This window comes from Protopterus annectens, chromosome 17.part0 (genome assembly GCF_019279795.1).
Source record: "Protopterus annectens isolate FY-2018-M chromosome 17.part0, PAN1.0, whole genome shotgun sequence".
Lineage (NCBI taxonomy): Eukaryota > Metazoa > Chordata > Ceratodontiformes > Protopteridae > Protopterus > Protopterus annectens.
Genome location: NC_056751.1, coordinates 239,839,706 through 239,860,691, shown reverse-complemented (window position 1 = coordinate 239,860,691; position 20,986 = coordinate 239,839,706). Strand labels below are relative to the sequence as shown.

The following is a 20,986-nucleotide window of genomic DNA, read 5'->3' as shown; positions in this document are numbered from 1 at the left end:
CTATGGCATACTGAATCATTTAAAATCATTATAACTTTTATATTTTATAAATTACATCTTAAATAAGTAAGTTGTTATAAAGAATAACTCACATTTAGATGTCATAAAGTTCGTTTTTCATCACAAGGTCGCATTTACAGCAGTTCTACTTCCTGGAACAGTGTTCTTCTTGAATCTGTGATGTGTCAGTGTGAAATCAGGGGTCAAAGTTCAAAATGACTGCATTCAGCTTCTCTGCGTGTATTCTGAGTGTTGAAGCTTTTAAAACAACTCGAGGACACTATTCACGAGGTAACCCCCATCCCAAATCGTCTCCCTTAACATTCTGGCGGGAATTTTAGTAAATACAAGTGACTGACATTCATTTAGTAATACAAATGAAACTAAACAGTGCAAAACCTTCGCGAAGTATTTTACAAGTCATTACAGTCTCTATTACAGTGAAACCAAGCCTACAGTTATTTAACATATTATACAACTTATTTTTATATGCCCCATTTCATTTTCTCATACAAATCTTATTATATACATATATCAGTATTATCAGAAGCATATAACTGTACTTATAAGAGAGAAAGAGAGAGAGAGAGAAAAAAAAGAAAAGGAAGAGAGTAGAGAAAAAAAAGAAAGAGATAGAAGAAAGAAAAAAGGAAGCTACAAAGAGTATCTACAAAGAAATATTACTTGCTGTTTGTATTAATAAAGTTAAACATGAAACATATTACAACTATTTTAGTTCTAATTATTTGCAATTATATCATGACATATTATTTGTAATCATGTATAAGCAATAAAATCATGATATAATATTTAGCAACAGTGTTTAAACAGCATATATAGTTTTAAAGAACTAATAAGTTATTTCACTTTTTCCATATTTTACATCATACTTCTCTCCTTGCCCTCCCCCACCCTTCACTAAATGCATAGTTTATAAAGAATGCCATTATTTAAAACAAGAAGAGAAAGAAAATGTATCAAATTACTAACCTTAGGTCTCTTTATCACAAAGAGAAACAAGTTGATTGATAGCATGTTATTTGTTCCTCAGAGAGTTTGACTATTTATGAAACAAAAACAGTTCTTTGCACACAGAAAAATAACTTTGAATAAATCTTTAAAATATTTGTGGCTTTCTGGAGATGCAGTAACTGTATTTGAAGAGATTAAAAGAGAAAAAAAATATATAGAACATGTCATTTGTTTTTTAGTCTTTTTTGCTTCTCTGAAGTCTTCCAAGAAGTTCCTGTTGCCATCCTCTTTAACGAAGGACTTGCCCATTCCATATCTTCTATTTTATCTAATATCTTATTTTTTTTTAATATACAGCAATGCAGAGTCCAAGTCTTCAAAAATTCTAGGGCCATCAGGTAAAAAGATTTTTAGTTTGGCAGGAAATAAAAGGTAAGTTTTGAACTGTGCTTTCTTAAGCTCTCTTATTAATGGCAAAAACTTTTCTTTTAGTTATTACCAAGGAAGAATAGTCATTGTCAAAACGCACAGTTGCCTCATTAATTTTAATAGGTGCTTTAGCCCATGCAGATTTTAATACCATCTCCTTGTCATAAGATGATAAAATCTTACTATAACTGATCTAGGATACTTTTTGTTAGAGTTAAAATTAGATAAGGACCTATGGGCTCTTTCAATACCAAAAGAAAATGCTTCTGACAAGTCTAAAGTTTTGGGAAGCCAAGTATTTAAAAAGGAAGTAATGTTGTTACCTTCTATATTTTCTGGCAGTCCAAAAATCCTAATATTATTTCGTCTAGATCTGTTTTCCAGGTCATCAAGTTTGGATTGTAGGTGTATGTTCTGCTTCAGCAAAAACTCAATGTTAATTTCTTCTTCCTGGATTCTGTTCTCCATATCATTAACAGTCTCTTCTATGCCTGTAATCTGAGCCTTCTGTTGTTGCAAGTCTTGATGTAACAAATCCATTTGTTTTGTAGTTTTTTCTATGAAGTTATCAATTTTAGTATCCAGTTTGTCCAATTTGGTTGTTAGTTGCTGAATAGTAGATATCAGAGACTGAAGCTCTTTCTTGATGCTGGAATCCTGACTGTTTGCCTTACTGGAACTCATTTTGAACAGAGGTGATGAAAGAGAAATTTCCAAGATGATTTCTGACAGGAAAATTATTGACATTTTCTTTCTTTTTTAGATATTATTCAAGAAACTGATATTCCAAACGTATTTTGAAAGAAAATTATTTCATTAGTTGATTTTTAAAGTAATTATTTCCTGTCAGTGTAGTTAAGTTGGTGGAGCTGAAGAAATCTGCTGCTATCCTGTGCTCATCCTTGGCCATGCCCCCCTTAAACAAGTGTTCTGAGAGTGATTCATCCAGATTACAGATGGCAGTGGGTATCCTCCTCTCCTTTTGGGGAATTCATGTCATCCACCAGATTAACCTTCTTTATTGCCCTCCTGTCATTCAGCATCTGCTGACTCGGGGTGACAGAAGCTGTCCCCTTTTTTCTGATGGGGAAAGTTTTTAATTCAAGAATGTTTCTGGTACCAAAGGTAGAAACTTCCTGGAGGACCAGGTTTTGATCTTTCCTTCTTAAACCAGTTTGTAAAAGACCCAAAGTTAAAAATGCTACCCCGTCACAATTTGTTAACTCTGTTTTATGGTAACTCCAGATTTAAAGGATATTTATCTGTAACCTCAGTTTTCAATTGTTTGTTGTTTTTTTTTTTTTTAATCTGGATTATACTTCAGTTCTTTGTGCTCCAATGGTGTTCATAAACTGTCTAAACCCAGTGATCGCCTATAGCAGACTGCAAGGTATTGACATTTTCCTTATTTAGATGGCTTGTCTTTGCAAAGTCTTTTTCAAAGTGTTAGGAATCTCTCACTTCGGTAAGAGATCACCTTCGCTGGAATTTCAAGAGAACATCCAAAAGTATTGTTTGATTTCTTCTCACAGGATTGTTTTTATAGATGTCTCATAGTTTCTTCAGTTCAAAGAGCTTTTATTCCACAGGGAAAAGTCGATCAATATGTAGATCTTTTCCTTTTTTTCAACCAAAAGCTTCAGCAACGGTATTTCCCAGGATACTAGGATTCATGACATCCATGATTCTTATGATTCCTCTAACCAGACTACACATGAGAAAGATTCACTGGTACCTAAAATCCATATGGTCACATCATCAGCATCCCCTGACATTGCAGATTCTTATTTTGGGATTTGCAAAAAAGGTAACTGCTTTGATGGAGAGACTAGTTTTATCTGAATCCAGGTCTCCTATTTTCTCTCCCATGTTCAGCAGTCTGTAAATACAGACGCCTCAGACTTTGTGTGGGGAGTGGTCCTTATGAGAATAAAAATGCAGGGTCTTTGGGGGGGGGGGGGAGACCAAAACCCACAAGCACAGAATAGTTATCAGCAGTCATAAATGTTCTCAACTGTCTCTCAATCATCTGTGGTGCCCTGGATTGTTACAACTGATTACAGACACCACTGCAGTGATGCGGAACTTATAAACAGAGGTGGGAGACAGATGTTACCTCAGTGCAGACTAGCCCTGGTAAAATGGGATATAGGATTTCATGGAAACCTCCCTCAACAAGCATCTTACATCACATCCGAGGAAAGTTTTGTGGCAAGGAGCCAAGCTGAACAGTACCCTGATGGGCTCGTATAAATAGAAATTGACATGGGGGTTCTTGCAGGAATTTGTACACTGTGGGGAAAACCTCAAATCTATTTCTAGTCAAAACAAAGAACTGGTAGAATTTCTGTTCCAGAACTCTCTGCAAGCAAGGCTGGGAAAAAAGGTACATTTTCATTTCCTTGGACATGAGCATTCCTGTATGCTTTCCACCCTTTCTGCTGATATCCAGGGTCATTCTTAAGATTGAGAAGATCATTGAAGTGACTACCTTCTGGCCCAAGCAGCAGTGGTTCTCTCATTTTTTTGGGAATGCCTGACAACCGTTACAAGCAACTTCCTCACAGACAGGACCAGCTTGCACAAGATGGGTTGTTTGAAACTCCCCAGCTTCAGAAACAATGCCTGCTAACTGCATGGGTGATAGAGTTTTATTACAATTTATGTGCCTGTTTTCTGAACATGGGCAGCAGGTGTTACTGGATACTAAGAAACCTGCTACTAGAAAGTCCTATGTTACTAAATGGAAAATATTATCTATATTGTGCCAAGACAAGAACCAGGACCCTTTTTAAGGCTAGTATTTCTTTGAGTCTGCATTATTTGTGAGAGTTGTTCTCCGGACTTTCTAACTTCTTTATCAAGGTTCATTTGTTGGTCATTTCAGCATGTCTACACATGGATCCCTTTCAGTGCATTTCCATGTTAAAATGTTTTTGAAAGAGATATTGCAAACCAGGCCGCCTAGAAAACGTGTGTCCCTGTTGGAAAAATTAACTTTTGCTCCATTCCAACCAGTCCATCAGGCCACTTTTGAGGTTCATAGAATGTTAAACAGTTTTGCTGATTGCTCTGACTTATGCAAGAGTGTCCTGAGTTGCAAACTGTAATGGTTGGTCAACCTCATCTCCATTTCTGCATAGAAAGTTTCCCTGAGAAATAATCCTTTTAAAAAAAAAACTTATTAAATTATCATTTATGACATAGGCAAACCTAGATTAATAGAAAAGAAAACTGAGCATATTAACACATATGCCTTCTTTCTGTCATCTGTCCAGTAGTCTATAAATTGCTCAATTCCTGCTTATCCCTAATTCTTACTTCTCCTGAACATTATTCTGCATGTATTGTTCCAACAATTTCCCATTTATTTATGTAGTTTGTTGCTTCCCTTTTCTAAAGATCCCTCTTCCATTCTTTCATCTGTTTCTTCCTTTATCTCTCTTACTATATTCAGTACTTTGTACAGACTTCGATTTCCATTTCTAGTAATAGTTTTTTTTGGCAGTCAAAAAGATTAAATTAACAAGGTCTTACTGTGTACAGGGAATTCCGATCCTGTGTGCTAGCTCAAAATAATCATTTCCTTAGTTACTGCTATTTGCTCAAGCAACATTTCTGACAGAGTACTCTGTAGGTAATTTTTAAAATCTTGCCCAACTCATTGCACTCCTAAATCATATTGTTCCCAGTTACCAGTTTCTTTCCCATTATATGTCTAGCATTTGCCATTTACCAGGGGAAATATTCTTTGAAATCTGCTTGGAATACAAAAATAAAATACCTATGCAAACATTTCAAAGCAAAAATCCTAAACTTTCTGGACTTTGTTTTGTACTTTGGAGCTATACATATGTCCTACCTTTGTTCCCTTGTAAATTGCTTTTCCAGTCTCTTTTCCCACTCTTTACTAACATCATCTGATTGATTTTTTTTTCCATTAACATGCATGATTTCGTATGCCCTATTAATTAGCCATTCTTTAACAGCAGCTTCTGTTCTAGATTCAGATAAAAACTCTTCCAGAGCAGATCTTTCATTTAGGATTCTCTGTCACTTTGTCTATACTCTGCTGTTAGTCCCTAGTGGGGAAGGGAGTTTCTAACCTGCAGTATAAACGTCTGCTTGGCTTCATCCTGCTCTTTCATATTTCCCTCTCTGGATATTTGTTCTCAGTACCTTATTTCTATTGCCAGATTTCTCCAGTAAATTCCAGCACACTCTTGCTTGTTTTCTGTACCTCTCCTTGCAAGTATCTTTCTTGACAAAATCTCCTTAATCCATTCTTGTGTTGGCTTAGTTCTTAGAATAATTTCAAATACTTTATGAATAGAATATTTTCAATGGTTATTGTTGGTCTCCTTAAGGATCTGCATCCTATATCTCACTCTCTTCATATATCTTTAACCCTACCCTCAGTTTCATCATCCCCCCTTTCCACTTTGAATTATAAGCTTCTGCTTCTGTTGTGTATGTGAGCATTCACTGAGCAGCTGTAAAATATCACTTCTAATCAGGTAATCCTAAACCACCTTATTCTATTGAAAGGATCAAGTTACCCTTCTTAACTCTTGCTCTCTGTACCTCCCAGATAAATTCATTCAACTAAATTTATTAGTTACTGTCCACAACTATTCCTCTGATTGATAAAATATGACTGACCTGTATATAAAACTAAAGGGACTAAAATTGTTTTCACTGTCTTATAGGTTACTGTCTGTCTCCAAAAACAAGAGCTTCTGGTTTCTCAGCTTTTTTATTATCTTATGTTTAGTCTCTTCCCGTATATCCATAGCTAACAGAAGCCTTTTAAATCCATACTCCTAAATGCTTCATCTTATCTTGTCCCCATAAATATGGGTATTTCAAAACCAGTCTGTGTGCAAATACATAATGCACCTCATCAGTGAAGAACTCTCCCACTTTAATTCTTTCTACCAATCCATCGTATAGCCTCCTAATTAGCCATATTATTGTATCCTGGAGTGCAAATGCTTCCATTGCCCTACTCATAAAATCCCACTTACTCTGTTGAATGCTTTCACTGCATCAAGACTCAACATCAGCAGCAGTATTTTTTTATGTTCTGCTTCCCTCTGGGTCATCATTGTTCTGTTGTTGGTGTCAAATGTTTGCATCCCCAACACAAAACCGTAATGATCAATGTCTACCAATTTTGACAACATTTTTGCCGTCATTTTAGCTGGTATAGCCATAAATATTTAATAATCTCTGATTAAAATTGCAATGGGTCTGTATGAAGCCCGGGTCTGATATAGCTTTACCATCTTTAGGTATCAGCCACAGCAACTTTCTTCCAAGATGTTGTGACCCCCCCTTTTAAAATATGGTTAAACAAAGTCATCCAGATAATCATTTTTTTCCTCCTGATTTCCAATCTTAGAGAGGAACACACACAATGTTCATCAGGTTTCACTGTTGCAATCATTACACTTGGGTTATCCTGTTGGCAGGCTACCTGCAGTCGGCCTGAATTCCAAAGTCCTGGTCCGGCATTGGTTGTTGTCGCCTCTTCCCTGACGTCAGTGTGCCAGGGGGTATAAAAGATGCAGCCGATGCCATTTTCTTCAGTCTTTCTTGCTGCGCGGTGCTCGAAGCAAAAGCAGATCGCAAGTGCTGGTCGGCCGACTCCTGAGATTTTCGAAATCGAATTTCAGATCCGAAGTCTTCAATAAAGCTAAGTACCCCATTGGGGGAAACTTTTTTCTTACTCCAGACCGATGTCAGAAAATTAACAATTGTATTCCTTGTGGGAAGCAAATACCTCATAAGGATTTTCATTCTTCTGTATTCCTTGCCTAGGCCCTGACCACGACGTTGCTAGCTGTTGGTTTTGTGCTAGATTTAACCAACGCACTATTAAGCGTCGGTAAGATTTTGCTTTTCATTACTTTGGCCGAAGGTTTAATTATATAATGCCGTCGGAACAGCCGACGACCGGAGTTTATAAAAAGCGCAAGGAAAAAGTAAAGGACAGGCAATCCAAGGTCCAAAACTGACGAGGCCTCCGCTAGGCCAGTCGCCGGTTCGCTGGTTCTCAGTGAGGTGCTTTTGCAGCCCCTGACGCCCACTACCTCAGAGCCACAGGCCGCTTCCGACTCCCACGTGGAGACAGCTAGGCCTCTGGATACTCAAGGTATTGGACACTCGGAAACTATTCCCTCTGATGGGTCCGGAGCCGCTGAGCAGGCATCTGCTTCTGAGGGTGTTTTCAGACCTACAGTTATATATCAAGCCAACCTCAGCTTCCAAGGAAAAGACTAAAACAGCTTTAAAGACAAAGAAACAAGTATAGCATTCTCCTGGACAGACTTCCATGCCTAAAAAACAGATGCTTAAAATGGCTGAAGACCTAATTACTTTGATCAGGGGTTCCCATCCCCCTCATGATAAAAGGCCTAGACAAGACACAGAATATGATTCTTCTGATCAGGTTTCCATTTCCTCTGACTCCTCTTCAGAACAGGGATACTCTCTTCCTCCCTATGAGGATTCTGATGCTGAAGAATGTATTCCTTCAGCTTCTCCTCCTGAGGATTATTCCTTTGGGGAAACCCTGCAAACCATGAGGGAGCATTTCCACTGGGAGAGCCAGGATTACTCGGAATCTAAGAAAAGGCTCAGAGACTTTCTTGTACTACCCCAGCACAGACCTCTTGCTATTCCCCTTGTTCTAGACATTGTCGATTATGTATTTTCAGAGTCCGGCCTGTCTCCCGACTCTTTACCTCCTGCACCTGTTAAGCCAGACAGATACTATAGAGTTCCAGACTCTCATAAATTTCTATATAAAAACCCTGCTGCTGACCCAGAAACTATATTTCAGGGTCCCAGAGGGGTCAAGGCCTCTACTGCAAAAAACCCTGTCCCCTCAGATAGGGATTCTAGGGCACTGGACAGATGGGGGGAAAAAAGTTTACACTTCTGCTATCTTGGCGGTAAGGGCTTTAAATTGTCAGTTTTATATGCTTAAATATCAGCAATACTTGATGTCACTGCTAAAACAGAAAATGTTGACAAATTCTGAATGTTCTGAAAACAAGGAAATGCAGGATTTATTGCATGCAGCTGAACAAGTGGGAAAGCATACTTTGCAGTGTGGTTTTGATTCACTGGAGGCCTCTTGCAGGGCCGCTGTTACAGGTTCTGTCATTGGAAGGCATGCTTGGTTTAAGGAACAGAATCTGCTTGATCATGTTAAAGCAAAATTGTTGGATGCTCCACTACAGCATGATACTTTGTTTGGTGCTAAGGCAGAACAGGTGTTGAAGAAATTGGAGGATAAAGCGAAATCTATGCAGGCAGTAAAGGATTTCTTACAGGTCCAACCACCCAGATTTAGCAGGAACTGGCCTTCTAAAAATTGGTCATTTCCAGTGTCAGACAGGCCACAACGAGGCAGATACAGACGCCCTAGAGACAGACAACAGCCCCAGGGCTCATACAGGTCCAAAAATGGGGTGCTTCTACCTCCAAAAGCGGAGAAGATAAATCACAAGCCATATAGGAAACGGTTCCAATGACTTTCCTCTGCTAATGCCAAGCACTTATCTTTTGGCAGCACCCTTAGGGGGAAAGCTAGCACTTTTTTTCACAAAATTAGCACATGATCAGCCAGGACAAATGGGTCATAAATATAGTTTCTCAAGGCTACAGGTTCCACTTTCACACCCTTCCAAAGGCAAAAGGTATGCCAGACCTGCCACATAATCAATGGGCTGAGGCACAAAAGCAAGTTTCATCTCTCATGGGCATGAGGGTTATTCAGCCAGTACCACAACAAGAGCAGGGACAAGGATTTTACTCAAGACTTTTCTTAGTACCAAGAAAGGATAAAGCCTGGAGACCAATTCTGGACCTGTCTATTCTAAACACTTTTCTGGATGTTCCAAAATTCAAAATGTTGACTCTGCAGCAGCTTCTGCCCATGCTGGGTAAGAAGGCTTGGCTTGTAACTTTGGACCTCAAAGAGGCATACCTGCATGTCCCAATAAAACAATCTTGCAGAAGATACCTCAGATTCATAGCTGGCTCAAATGCACTACCAATTCTCTGCACTGCCCTTTGGCTTATCTACTGCGCCCAGGGTCTTCACAAAATGCCTGGCAGCAGTAATTGCATTTTGCAGACAAAGAGGAATTCAAATATATCCCTACTTAGACTGCCTTATTCAAGCAGAGACCAAAGACATTCTTCTAAAGCATCTGACGTTTGTAAAAAGATTACTAATTTGCCTAGGGCACAAAGTAAACGAAAAGAAATCAAAACTAGTACCCTCCCAAGAGATAATATTCCTGGGTGCAAGCTTAAATACAACTGCCCAGATGGCTCATCTCACGCCAGGCAAACAAAGGCAACTAACTTCTTACTTCGAAAGCATGGCAACAAAGACCCAGTTATCTGCAAGAAAAATTCTGCAGGCTTTGGGCTACATGGCATCCTGCATTCTGCTAATTCCATATGCAAGACTGCATATGAGGAAGCTACAATGGTATCTAAAAAGTGTTTGGACTCAACATTGCCACAGCCTGGAATCATTAATAACCCTCATTCCCTGCCTGCAACAGGAGTTTCGATGGTGGGCACAGGCCTGTCACCACAACAAGGGACAGCCATTCACTTTACCCATAGCCAGGCAAACACTAACAGATGCATCAGATTATGCCTGGGGGGCCCACATGGCAGGAAAATGTATTCAAGGCACATGGCCCGCAGGCCAAAGGCACCTTCACATCAATCAAAAAGAGATGCTAGCTGTACAAAATGCCCTGACAGCCTTCAAGGATCTACTTCATCCAGGACAACTGCTGAAAAAGACGGACAATACTACAGTCATGTGGTACATAAACAAACAGGGAGGCACACATTCTTACCCCCTCTGCAGACAAGTCATGATTTTGTGGAGCACAGCATTGACTTATCAAGTACACCTGCAAGCACAATTCTTGCCAGGAAAAATGAATGCTCTGGCAGACGAACTAAGCAGAAACCTCATGGACCCTCACAAGTGGAAACTAGATCCACAAATCTTCAGCATGATAACAAGGAAATGGGGATGCCCAGACGTAGATCTATTTGCCTCCCCTCACAACTGTCAACTACAGAGATTCTGCACAAGGACTTATCACAAGCAAGCATGGAAAGTGGATGCTCTGTCATTTAGCTGGAAAAACCTTACAGTATATGCCTTTCCTCCACTGCCTCTCCTCCCCAAGGTACTCCTAAAGGTCAGACAAGAGAAGCCAAGAATGATACTAATTGCCCCAGATTGGCCACGCCAGCACTGGTACCCAATCCTAAAGAGCCTGTCTCAAGGCCCAGCCTGGACATTGCCTCAAATTCCTCATTTACTGACCCAGCAAAACAATCGGATCCTGCACAGCCATCTCAGAACCCTAAATCTGGCTGCATGGCGGATAATGTAACCATTCAGAATACACCTCTCTCTAAAGCGGTTATGAATGTTATTTTGGAGGCCAGGAGGCCCAGCACCAGAAAATCTTATGCAGAAAAATGGAAGAGATTCTGTGCTTGGAACCAGGCACAAGGAATTGACATGCTTGTACCAACCATTCCTCAGATTTTACAATACCTAACTGAGATGCTGGACAAAGGCCTATCCTTCTCATAAATTAAGATACATGCCTCTGCCATTTCAGCTCATTACAATACAGACCCACCTATTTTTTCACATCCACTGCTAAGGCAGTACCTCAGAGGGGCCAAAAACATAAGACCTCCAAGGAGAGCCCCAATACCTGCATGGGATCTCAATTTTGTCTTGGAAAAGCTCACACTGCCTCCTTTTGAGCCAGCCAATACAGCTGCGATAAAATTCTTATCATGGCAAACAGCTCTGCTCCTAGCAATAACTTCAGCCAGAAGAGTCTCAGAGTTACAGGCACTAATGGCTGTGGAACCTTTTATTATTTTCCATCCGGACAGGGTTTCTCTAAGGACAAACCCAACATTTATGCCCAAGGTAGTGTCCAGTGTGGCTCTTAACCAAACCATTCATTTGCCTACCTTTTGTCCAAACCCACAGACAGTTACGCTTCTACTTGGACAAAACTAAAGCTTTCAGAAAGACTGAGCAACTCTTAGTGGCATATGCTGCAGGATCGCAAGGAAAGGCTATTTCAGAGCAGACCATTTCAAAATGGATAGGCCACTGCATTCGTTTCTGTTATTCACAACATGGCAAATCAGTGCCCAAGGGCATTAGGCCACATTCAACCAGAGCAGCAGCCACTTCTGCAGCCTTCCTCAGAGGAGTACCAACCAAGAATATTTTGGAGGCTGCAACTTGGACTTCAGTGCACACTTTTACAAAGCACTACCACTTACCTCTTTACTCTAAATCCAGAGCAGGCTTTGCCACTGCAGTTCTGCAGGGCCTCATAGCCACTCCTAATTCCATCTAGGCCCAGCCTCCCAACCTCAGCTTTGGGATTCAACCCAAGTGTAATGATTGCAACAGTGAAACACAATGAACATAGTACAGTTGTGTACCTACCATAAATGTAGATGTTCGAGTGTATTCACTGTTGCAGTCCAGGTTACCCTCCCTCCATCCCCCTTGCTGGGACTTATCTATACTTCTCTATCCTATACAACCTATGTGGTGTATTTGCTTGTAGACGAAGGTAATGATTTATGTTACTGCATGCTTTTTTGTAAGCAGAACTTTTTAGCCTACCTTTTTGGGGGCACCTGACATCTGGGGCAAGAAAAACTGAAGAAAATGGCGTCGGCTGCATCTTTTATACCCCTAGCGCACTGACGTCAGGGAAGAGGCGACAGCAACCAACGCCAGACCAGGACTTTGGAATTCAGGCCGACTGTGGGTAGCCTGCCAGCAGGATAACCCAAGTGTAATGACTGCAACAGTGAATACACTTGAACATCTACATTTATGGCAGGTACACAACTGTACTTTTCTGGAGATGTTCCTGCAGAGTAAGTGTTCATCACTATATTTAATTAATTTCATCCTTCTGTCTTAACTGTTAGTTGTTGAGTCCCATCTACCTCTAATCTTAACATAATTAAGTCTTCTTTACATTTATGCTCATTCTCGAGTTCTTCAGTTCTCTTCGTTAAATTGTCATAAAATTTCCAAAACATCTCAAACACCGCTGTAGGATCTCTGTTTATTTTTCTTGTTATAGGTTCCCTAAATTTGGCAACTACTATTTCTACTATCTATTGCCTAAGCCATTGTGCAAAAAACCTTTGTGCTTTTGAGGTATCAGAAAATAGTTCCTTAACAACAGTCTTTCCAAACTCATGCATATTCTCCAGATGTTCCCTTATTTTCTGTTTAGCACTGTGCAGTTGCACCTTGTTCTGTAAGATTACTCTTATTCTGCAGTATGTAACCTTTACTGTCTAAATATTTCCTTTTACACCTTAACCATATCTTTCTTTTATTTCTAACCTCTTTTTTAAATCCATTTTCATTTTATCCCACTCACTAGCTATTGCTTATGAAGAAATTTTTATCTTTCCTAACAAGTCTTGAGTAATTTACACTACCCACTCCTTACATTTCTGTCTTTTTAACAAGTAGGTGGGAAAGAGCCAGTGTCTTATTTTAACTTTATTAGCCTGCTTTTTATCTTAGTTTTTATTGGTGCTTAATCTGCAATTGTTAAATGTATGTTGAAGCTTTCAATTAAATGCACATGTTCTTATGAAATATAATTTCTATCCAGTCTAGCCCAGTTATTGTACCTTGGGAAATCTTTTCCATGATAAATATTTTCATAAATGTTTTCAGAATTCTTCCCTCTTTTTCTGTATTTCCCACGTAGATCCCCCTGATACATCCTCACTATTGCAAATAAAGTTCCAGTCCCCATCTGTCCTATACGTAATATTCCCTGCTGAAAGCTGATTTTTTTTTTTCTCCACAAATTTTCTTAAGTCTGTAATAGCAGTTTTTGGTGGAATATAAATACTTGCTAGTGTAATCCTCCTCTCTTAATAGTCCCTTACTCTCACAAATCTACTGTTATCTTTTTTCCTCTTCTGTCACTGTTGGAACCCCCTCTAGCAATCAGCATTGCTACTTGCTTTTCCTTTGTCCAAGATATTTTGCTGAATATCCACCTTGAAATCCTTTCTTTGCCAAATTCACACGCTCCTTACTTTTGATATGCGTCTCCTGCAACATCACTGTTGACACTTTGCATTTCTTAATATAATTCAGTAATCTTTTTTGTCTATATCTATAAGGCCATTTACATTCCAAGATAGTATGGGTAGTGTACACATTATGATAAAAAGCTATTGTTCCTATCTGTTGTACATAACAGCTTTTTCTTACATGCAAACACAATGTTTGGCAGGCTTATCTTTTCATGTGTCTCATTTTTCAAGACTTTTTGTTTTAATGAAAGCCATCAAGCAAAAGACTCAACACATTTTCAGAGCACCCGATTCCCTGTAAACTTTGAACAAACATGTAAAACTATGTATATACTTCAAAAATGAAGTTTAACTCTCCTGATAGGAACAGTTTGCCCAAAATGACAGCTGCACCTTCAGGTATTACCTAACCTAAAATTAAGGTTACCCATGCTAAAGTGCATGTTATTGTCACTGTTCCCACTTACACTGATTGCTGTCTGATCTTTTCATATCTCTGTTCCCCTCCCAGATGTGAAAAACAGCGTATGCACTTTAAGAAAACATTAACTTTTAGCCTTAAGAAAAAGGGCACTGGCTGTCTTTAAATAAATCTGAAATTATCACTGTTCTGTTAAGTGCATTAAAGTATTAAGACTGCTACTGAGGCTGCCATCTTTTATTCACTTCCCATAATTTCAAACTTTTTTTCACTGAATTGCTTACCACTCTACCTTTAAATTTGTCATTTCCTTCAGCAAAGAATGCTTAGAACTCTCAGCATTAATTGCTTGCACCTGCAGACAGCTCATCTCCAAGAAAAAGTGGTCAGCAATGAGGGAGAGAAAAAAAGCTGACAACTCTCAGATGCATGAATGAATTTTTGTAAATTTCCCTTGGAACAGAATGTACAATTGCCTTTAGCTGCAGACTTCATGACTCCCACTGAAGACATTTGCTAATGGAAAGAAACAAGCTAATATCTTTGCAAATGCAAGAAACTACACAGTTGTCATGGCATTGATCTCCATGGACCTTTTTTAGACTCCGCCCAGGAGTGGTGTCCGGCTTAGTGATTTGCTCAGTTAGGCAATAGAGGCTGAGGGGAATCAAACCTTGCACCACTGGGCCAAATGAAAAAGCTCTTATAACAGGTCCTTAATCCTGTAAGCCTCTCAGACTTTTGGGAGGCTAAACTTGTTTCCAGAACAACTATTCCACATGCTCAGAAAGAGATCATTGTACTTTTTAGGATTACATCAGTCTCTAACTCCACACCATCCCATATCTGTGCAGGACTTGCCCATTGTCTGTTTTGCTTTCACCCCACTAATGCTGTCATGGTGTAGATCAGGTGTTTGAGATTGGGCCTACCACATGTCCCAGCAGAGCAGCCTATCCTTCCCTATGAAATCCATGTAGTGGTTCCTTTGAATGCTCCACACAGTGCTGGCTGCTTCAGTGGTGGTGTACACCAGGAGCAACATCTGCTTATTAGAGTTGTACCTAGCAGTGCAGTATTCAGTGCTTCTACAAGATGCCACCAAAGCAAAAAGCCACTGCAACCCCCAATGAGCAAGCTTGGCAATAGCTTTTCACTGCTATCTTCCCATCATAAGCTTTCCAGAGCATGTGCTGTTAATCAAACATGGGTCATCTTGGTCTCGGTCAGCGATTCCTTTAATTTTGCTCCATGGGACTGGGTCTAGCCTCAAAAATTTTAAGCAAGTCTTTTTGACTCATAAGAACTGAATAAAACAGTATGTTCTGAGTTACTCAGACACTTTATGCATTAAAGATGTTTTCATATAATTTAGGAAGTTTTTGTACATGTTTATACACATTACAGCTTGTGAAGTACCCCAGTTTTGGTTTTGTAAAGTTGAGGAAGTTCCAAAATATCTGAAGGCAACAAGTGAGGTGTTAGGCACTCCAGAAGTTTACATCACTTCGGGAGGCTAGATATGTTTCCAGAACAGCTGTTGCACAATTGTAATTACTTGTTGGGTCACTCATTCTGCAGTGAAGCATCCTGGCATTCATTACTCCCTTGTGTATTGTTTGTTAAATGCTTAGAGAAAAAAGGCCTTGCACTGGAATGAAAGATGTCAGCGTCTAGTTCGTAGTAGGGTACAGGCAAGTAAAATGTTTGACCGTCTAGAGTTGGGAATGTATGGATGGAGTTAAGACTACTGTGTTATTGTTTATCAAGAAAGCATGGTAGATGTGATTTGTTATTGTAAAAGTCATACTCCGTATCAGAATGTGTCATCACCTTTGTCAGAGGCTCCATTTCATTAGCTTGTGGCTTGTTCTAACAGATGGGATGGTACTCTCTATAGAAACATCAGAACTCATGTATACACTGTTTAATAAAAGTGTCAAACAGGACTTCCAGTACATGGTAAGAAATTTGTGTCCTGCCAGAGAGTCATTGTTTTGAATTACTGAAATACAAAAGGGGAGATCTAACCTGTAGTGAGTAAAGTGATCACTACCGTGAGAAGTAGTAAAGATCTTTTGGTAATCTCACAAGATGTAAATGATTTGTATCCAAGCATTTAGACAGATGTTATATAGAGTGTTTAATAACATCTGCTGCAGTCTGTCATTAGATTTGCTTTCTGTCTAGGCTTCCGCTTCTAATGTTTCTGATGGACAGCTTTGACATACTTTTGGTAAGTCGTCTTTGTGTACGTAATTTAGGTCCTAGTCATTGATCCTTCACTGAGAAAGATCTAAGGAAGAAGGGAATTTTCTCACTGAAGATTGTATTGTCAGTGTTCTGTGAACGAGTAGTCTACTGGTATAAAAATTTGATATTACTGTTGATTAGGACCTTGTGTGGAAGTATGCATGCATTAATTGAACTTCTTGCTCCATCTCATTACTTTAAACAGTAATACAGATTGCAGTATGTTGTAATTGAAACATTAAACGTGTTCTGTGGCAGTTATTTAAAAAAATTTGAACCTGATTACAAGCAGTAACTTAATTGGGAACTTTCTTTTAGGAGCTGTCTGCTGAGATTCTTCCATGTCCATTGCCACCAGAGATATGCATTCCTCTTCTTTTTGCTTGCACTGCGACTGTCAGAACAGTGGTTGCCAATACCATGCTCCATCTCAGCAACCTGACCCATGATGTACTACAAGCTATCATAGACTTGGATTCTCCGCCAAGTCCAGATGTAGTAAATAACAAGGTTAGTGTTTTAATTATCACTTTCCTGTATTAAAACATTATTGTTATCATTGTCATTTGTTCTTTTTCCATAGCTATTAAAACTTCTGCAGCAGTGTGAAGAGTGGAATTTTCATTTGTGTATTCTGTTTGCTTTTACTTTATCGAATATCATCACAGCTGGTTACTCGCTTGAAAATTAGCTATCATCTGCCAGCATCTCGTCTGCTTAAATCAAGGCTATCTGTTTAGCTATAGGTTCTGTCTCATGGACTGACCTGTACTTTGGTTAATCATCTTATGGATTTTGATTTGCTATTATTGATTTGACCAGGTAATAGTTGAAGCCTATGTAAGGATTCTTTAGAACTGAAACTTGTGTTGGGGACATATGTAGTGTTTTAGAAGCTTTCCTGGGCAACTTTTATTTCATTGATTACACTTTCCTTAATAAAGCGGAAAAAGAGGAATAGCAGATGCATTTCTTAAGGTGCAGTGATCATGGTTTCTCTTGGACTCTTCTTAGGAGCCCTATCAGCATGTAGCTCTTTTTTCCTTTGGCCTTGACCTGTTGCATGCAGGGCACAGGTGTTTCCTTGGACATAAAAGATGGTGTGCTGCCCCCATCATTTGCAGTTATTTTGAGTTGCTCATACCGTTCAGATGTCATTCTAGTTCTTGTCACTGAAAAGATGGAAAGGTCCCACATCCATTGCATTTCAAGTCATCTAATCTTTTCTTTTTTTTTTGTTGTTGTTTTTGTTTTTTGCTGGACTCATTGTAAATAAGAACCCACTTTAGAGAATGCCTCTTGAGCCTAGACTAGATTAAAGATGTCCAGTACAGGAACTGACTTGAAACTCTCCCAAGAAAGCTAGGCCAGAGAAGAATAAGGTAATAGGTTCATAGGTGTTCAAAATGTGTTTGTTAATTTAAACTATGACCACAGTAGCCTACTGATACAACAAGGTTATCCTGTTTTTCCACCTGAGAAATTAAGAAATGACTTAGTTTCAGAGCAGTCCTTGGTCAATTGTGATTGTTTCTTAACACATACTTGTCTTTGCTTTGGCTCATTAGCAGCAGTACAAAGAACTGCCTGCTCACACCCTTGTTCTCCCCTCCCCCTTCCCTGTTTATTACCTTAAGGCAATCCCAAAGTTAATAAATATTACCTGTGGCAGGCACAATTTTTAAAACTACAATCCACTCTGCTACAGGCCCCATGAAGGCTCAGTGTCTCTCCAGTAAGTGTTTTACAACTGTAAATGCCTATTTATGTTGAATTGTATTAGACATTTTACAACTGTATATGTTTATGTTGAACTGTGTTAGACATCTAATAGGATTTATGCTTTATTATTGGATGTTACTATGGCATGCTAGCATTTGTATGCACCAAGTTGTTTTTAGTATAATAGTATTGTATGGTCTATTTGCATAGCTGCACCTTGTTCACTAATGTTATTCATGTAATTGTGTTGTGTGTAGACAGCTCATACTAGTGTCTACATTATTTCTATATATTTGTGCTGTTACTGGTGGATAGAATCACATTAGAGAACCACGACAGATTGCTGCTTGCTATATTTTTATCTGTGACTGCATAACTGTCTGGGGTTTTTTTTCTAATGTTCTTCCAATTGGCTCAGTATTTGCATATACTAAGTAGTTGGTTGGTTCAGGACATTGTCCTGCATGCGGTAGCTATTTGCTCAGTGTGTTTTTTATAATCTTTATAATATATATTTACCATCTCAAAAGTGCTTACTCCTGTCTGTACTCTTCTTTTCTAGACCTAACACCACTCTTAAGTATTCAACTGCGGTACCACCTTTAACATTCTTGTAGGAAAAGCGCAGTTCGGGTCTGAACTGTCTGCAAACAGCTACAGTTAACTTTGAGTATGTGTCTATCTGTTTGAGCCAATATTCATTTTCCCCTGGAGAGCACTCTGCTTTGGCTTGTAAGCAGCCCCCCCCACCACCACCACACACACACATGCCTTCCACTTTCTCTTATTCCCTTCTGTTAGCAAATAGTATCCATAACTGATCAATACTGTGTGTTTGTTAATTTAAACTATGACCAGAGTAGCCTACTGATACAAGGTTATCCTGTTTTTCCACCTGAGAAATTAAGAAATGACTTTGTTTCAGAGCAGTCCTGGGTCAATTGTGATTGTTTCTTAACACATGCTTGTCTTTGCTTTGTGATTGTTTCCAGCCCCCTCATACGAGCAACTAACAGGGTCTCTACCCGCTTCGCTCCCCACCCTGCCCCCTATTCCGTCCCACCCCCAGTGGTCCCACCTTTATTGCACTCAAACCCCTCCCATCTTTCCAATAGCCAACCACAGCACTAACCCAACACTACCTCCTCCATCTTCCCGTTACTATCACACCTCCTCAACTAACATGTACAAGAATACCTTTCCTATGCTCACTGCATGCACTCTCCTTGCATATCTTACATCCTACCAAAGCTCCATCATTCCCCACTCAACCACTACCACTGTACTACTACTCACACCACCACTCATGTCTCACCCACACTCAGCTCCCCTCCCACCAGCTCAAGAACCATCCCTATGCACCCCCACATATTCTACCAACTATATTACTCAAACATAAAGCATCCTTACAACTTAACATAGTAACCCTCCCACCATACCTATTACCCACAGAGCACAATCATAAAGTTTCCCTTATAAACAAACACATTCAAAAACTGAGAAAACTAATAATCTCATGCATATCAAAACTAGCCCTAAGTGGAGACATCCACCCCAACCCTGGCCCTACCATTTCCAACCCCAATCCTCATAATCAGACTAGAAACCACAACTTCTCCCATATTACAGCCAGTAGAAACCCATGTGACTTCCTTCTACTAAGCCTAAATATTAGAAGTATATCCAACAAAGTCCATGAACTCCATGCCACCATAGACTTGTACTCCCCAGATATAGTCATCCTGACAGAAACCTGGCTAAAACCTCACATTACCAGTGAGCAAATACTCCCTACAGGTTACGGCATACTAAGAGTAGACTGGCTAAACAAAAAAGGAGGTGGTGTAGCTATAATATTTAAACAGCATCTAAACATCCAGATCTTAAAATCATCAGCTCCACAAATAGGCAGTGAAGAAATAATATATACCAACCTTAAAATTAACCAAAACAAAACCATCAACATAATTGGATGCTACTTCCCACCTGGCCAAAACATCCCTCCACTAGAAAACCTCCTCAGCTGGTCTACCCACCATATCCCCCAAGAAACTGTCATCTTAGATGATTTCAATATTGACTGGCAATCCTGTTCTGGCAACAATCCAACCCATCATGTACACCTTCATGGCTTCACCCAACTAGTCCAGTCACCAACCAGGATAAATAAAAACACCACAAGCACACTACCCTGGATTGGATACTGGTCAGTAAGAGCCCCCAGTCATATATAACAGGCTGCTTATCAGATAGCCTCAGTGATAACTCCCCAACATTCCTACTCAAAAAATACCTATACTAAGCTAAACCTGTCATCTACCGTCAAATACGTAAAAAACTAAACTTTAACCCACTCACATTCATCTCATCCCTCAAAGAATGTAACTGGCATCCTCTAAAGTGCCTCAGTCTAGATGACACAGTTGAATTTTTTAATACTACCTTCCTGAACATCCTTAATTACCATGCACCCATAAGATTTTCCAGAACCAAAGCACAACCCTCCCCATGGCTAAAGAAAACCACTAAGTTAGAAATTAAAAACAGGGATAAAGCCTGGGAGCACTGGCGCAAAACCAAAACCCCCTCAGCTAGACAGAAATTCCTAGATCTACGCAACAGAGTCATAAAGCTAATAAAACAGGACAAATTCCAATACTACCAGTCTGCCCTAGACTCCTCACAACACAGCCCCAAACAATTCTGGTCCTCCATAAACTCCATTCTCCACCCAGGTAAAGTCAGTACCCCTCCTCCTAACATCCCTCACTCCTCAGAAAATATTGCTACCTCATTCAACACACACTTCACCCAAACCATACTATCACTAGCTAAACAACACAACCCCCCTCCCCTCAAACCCACACCTTCAACTTGTAATCTCCCCCACTGCCTTCTCTTTTTCTCCGGTACCTACCTCCAACATAAAAAAACTCTTAACTAAACTTAAACCCACCAAATTAGCAGCAGACAACCTCCCAAGTGAATACCTACAAATCGCAGCTGATGCTCTGG

At 39.6% G+C, this 20,986-nt stretch overlaps 1 protein-coding gene across 1 annotated transcript in view; it reads left to right on the top strand.

The window, feature by feature from the left end:
* The window catches only part of DMXL1 (Dmx like 1), a 2,737,735-nt gene that overhangs the window by 1,443,723 nt on the left and 1,273,026 nt on the right, over positions 1-20,986 (top strand). The window contains exon 26 of the mRNA XM_044059165.1: positions 16,568-16,759. Coding sequence (XP_043915100.1) covers positions 16,568-16,759 — 192 coding nt within the window. The remainder of the gene's footprint in view (positions 1-16,567; positions 16,760-20,986) is intronic.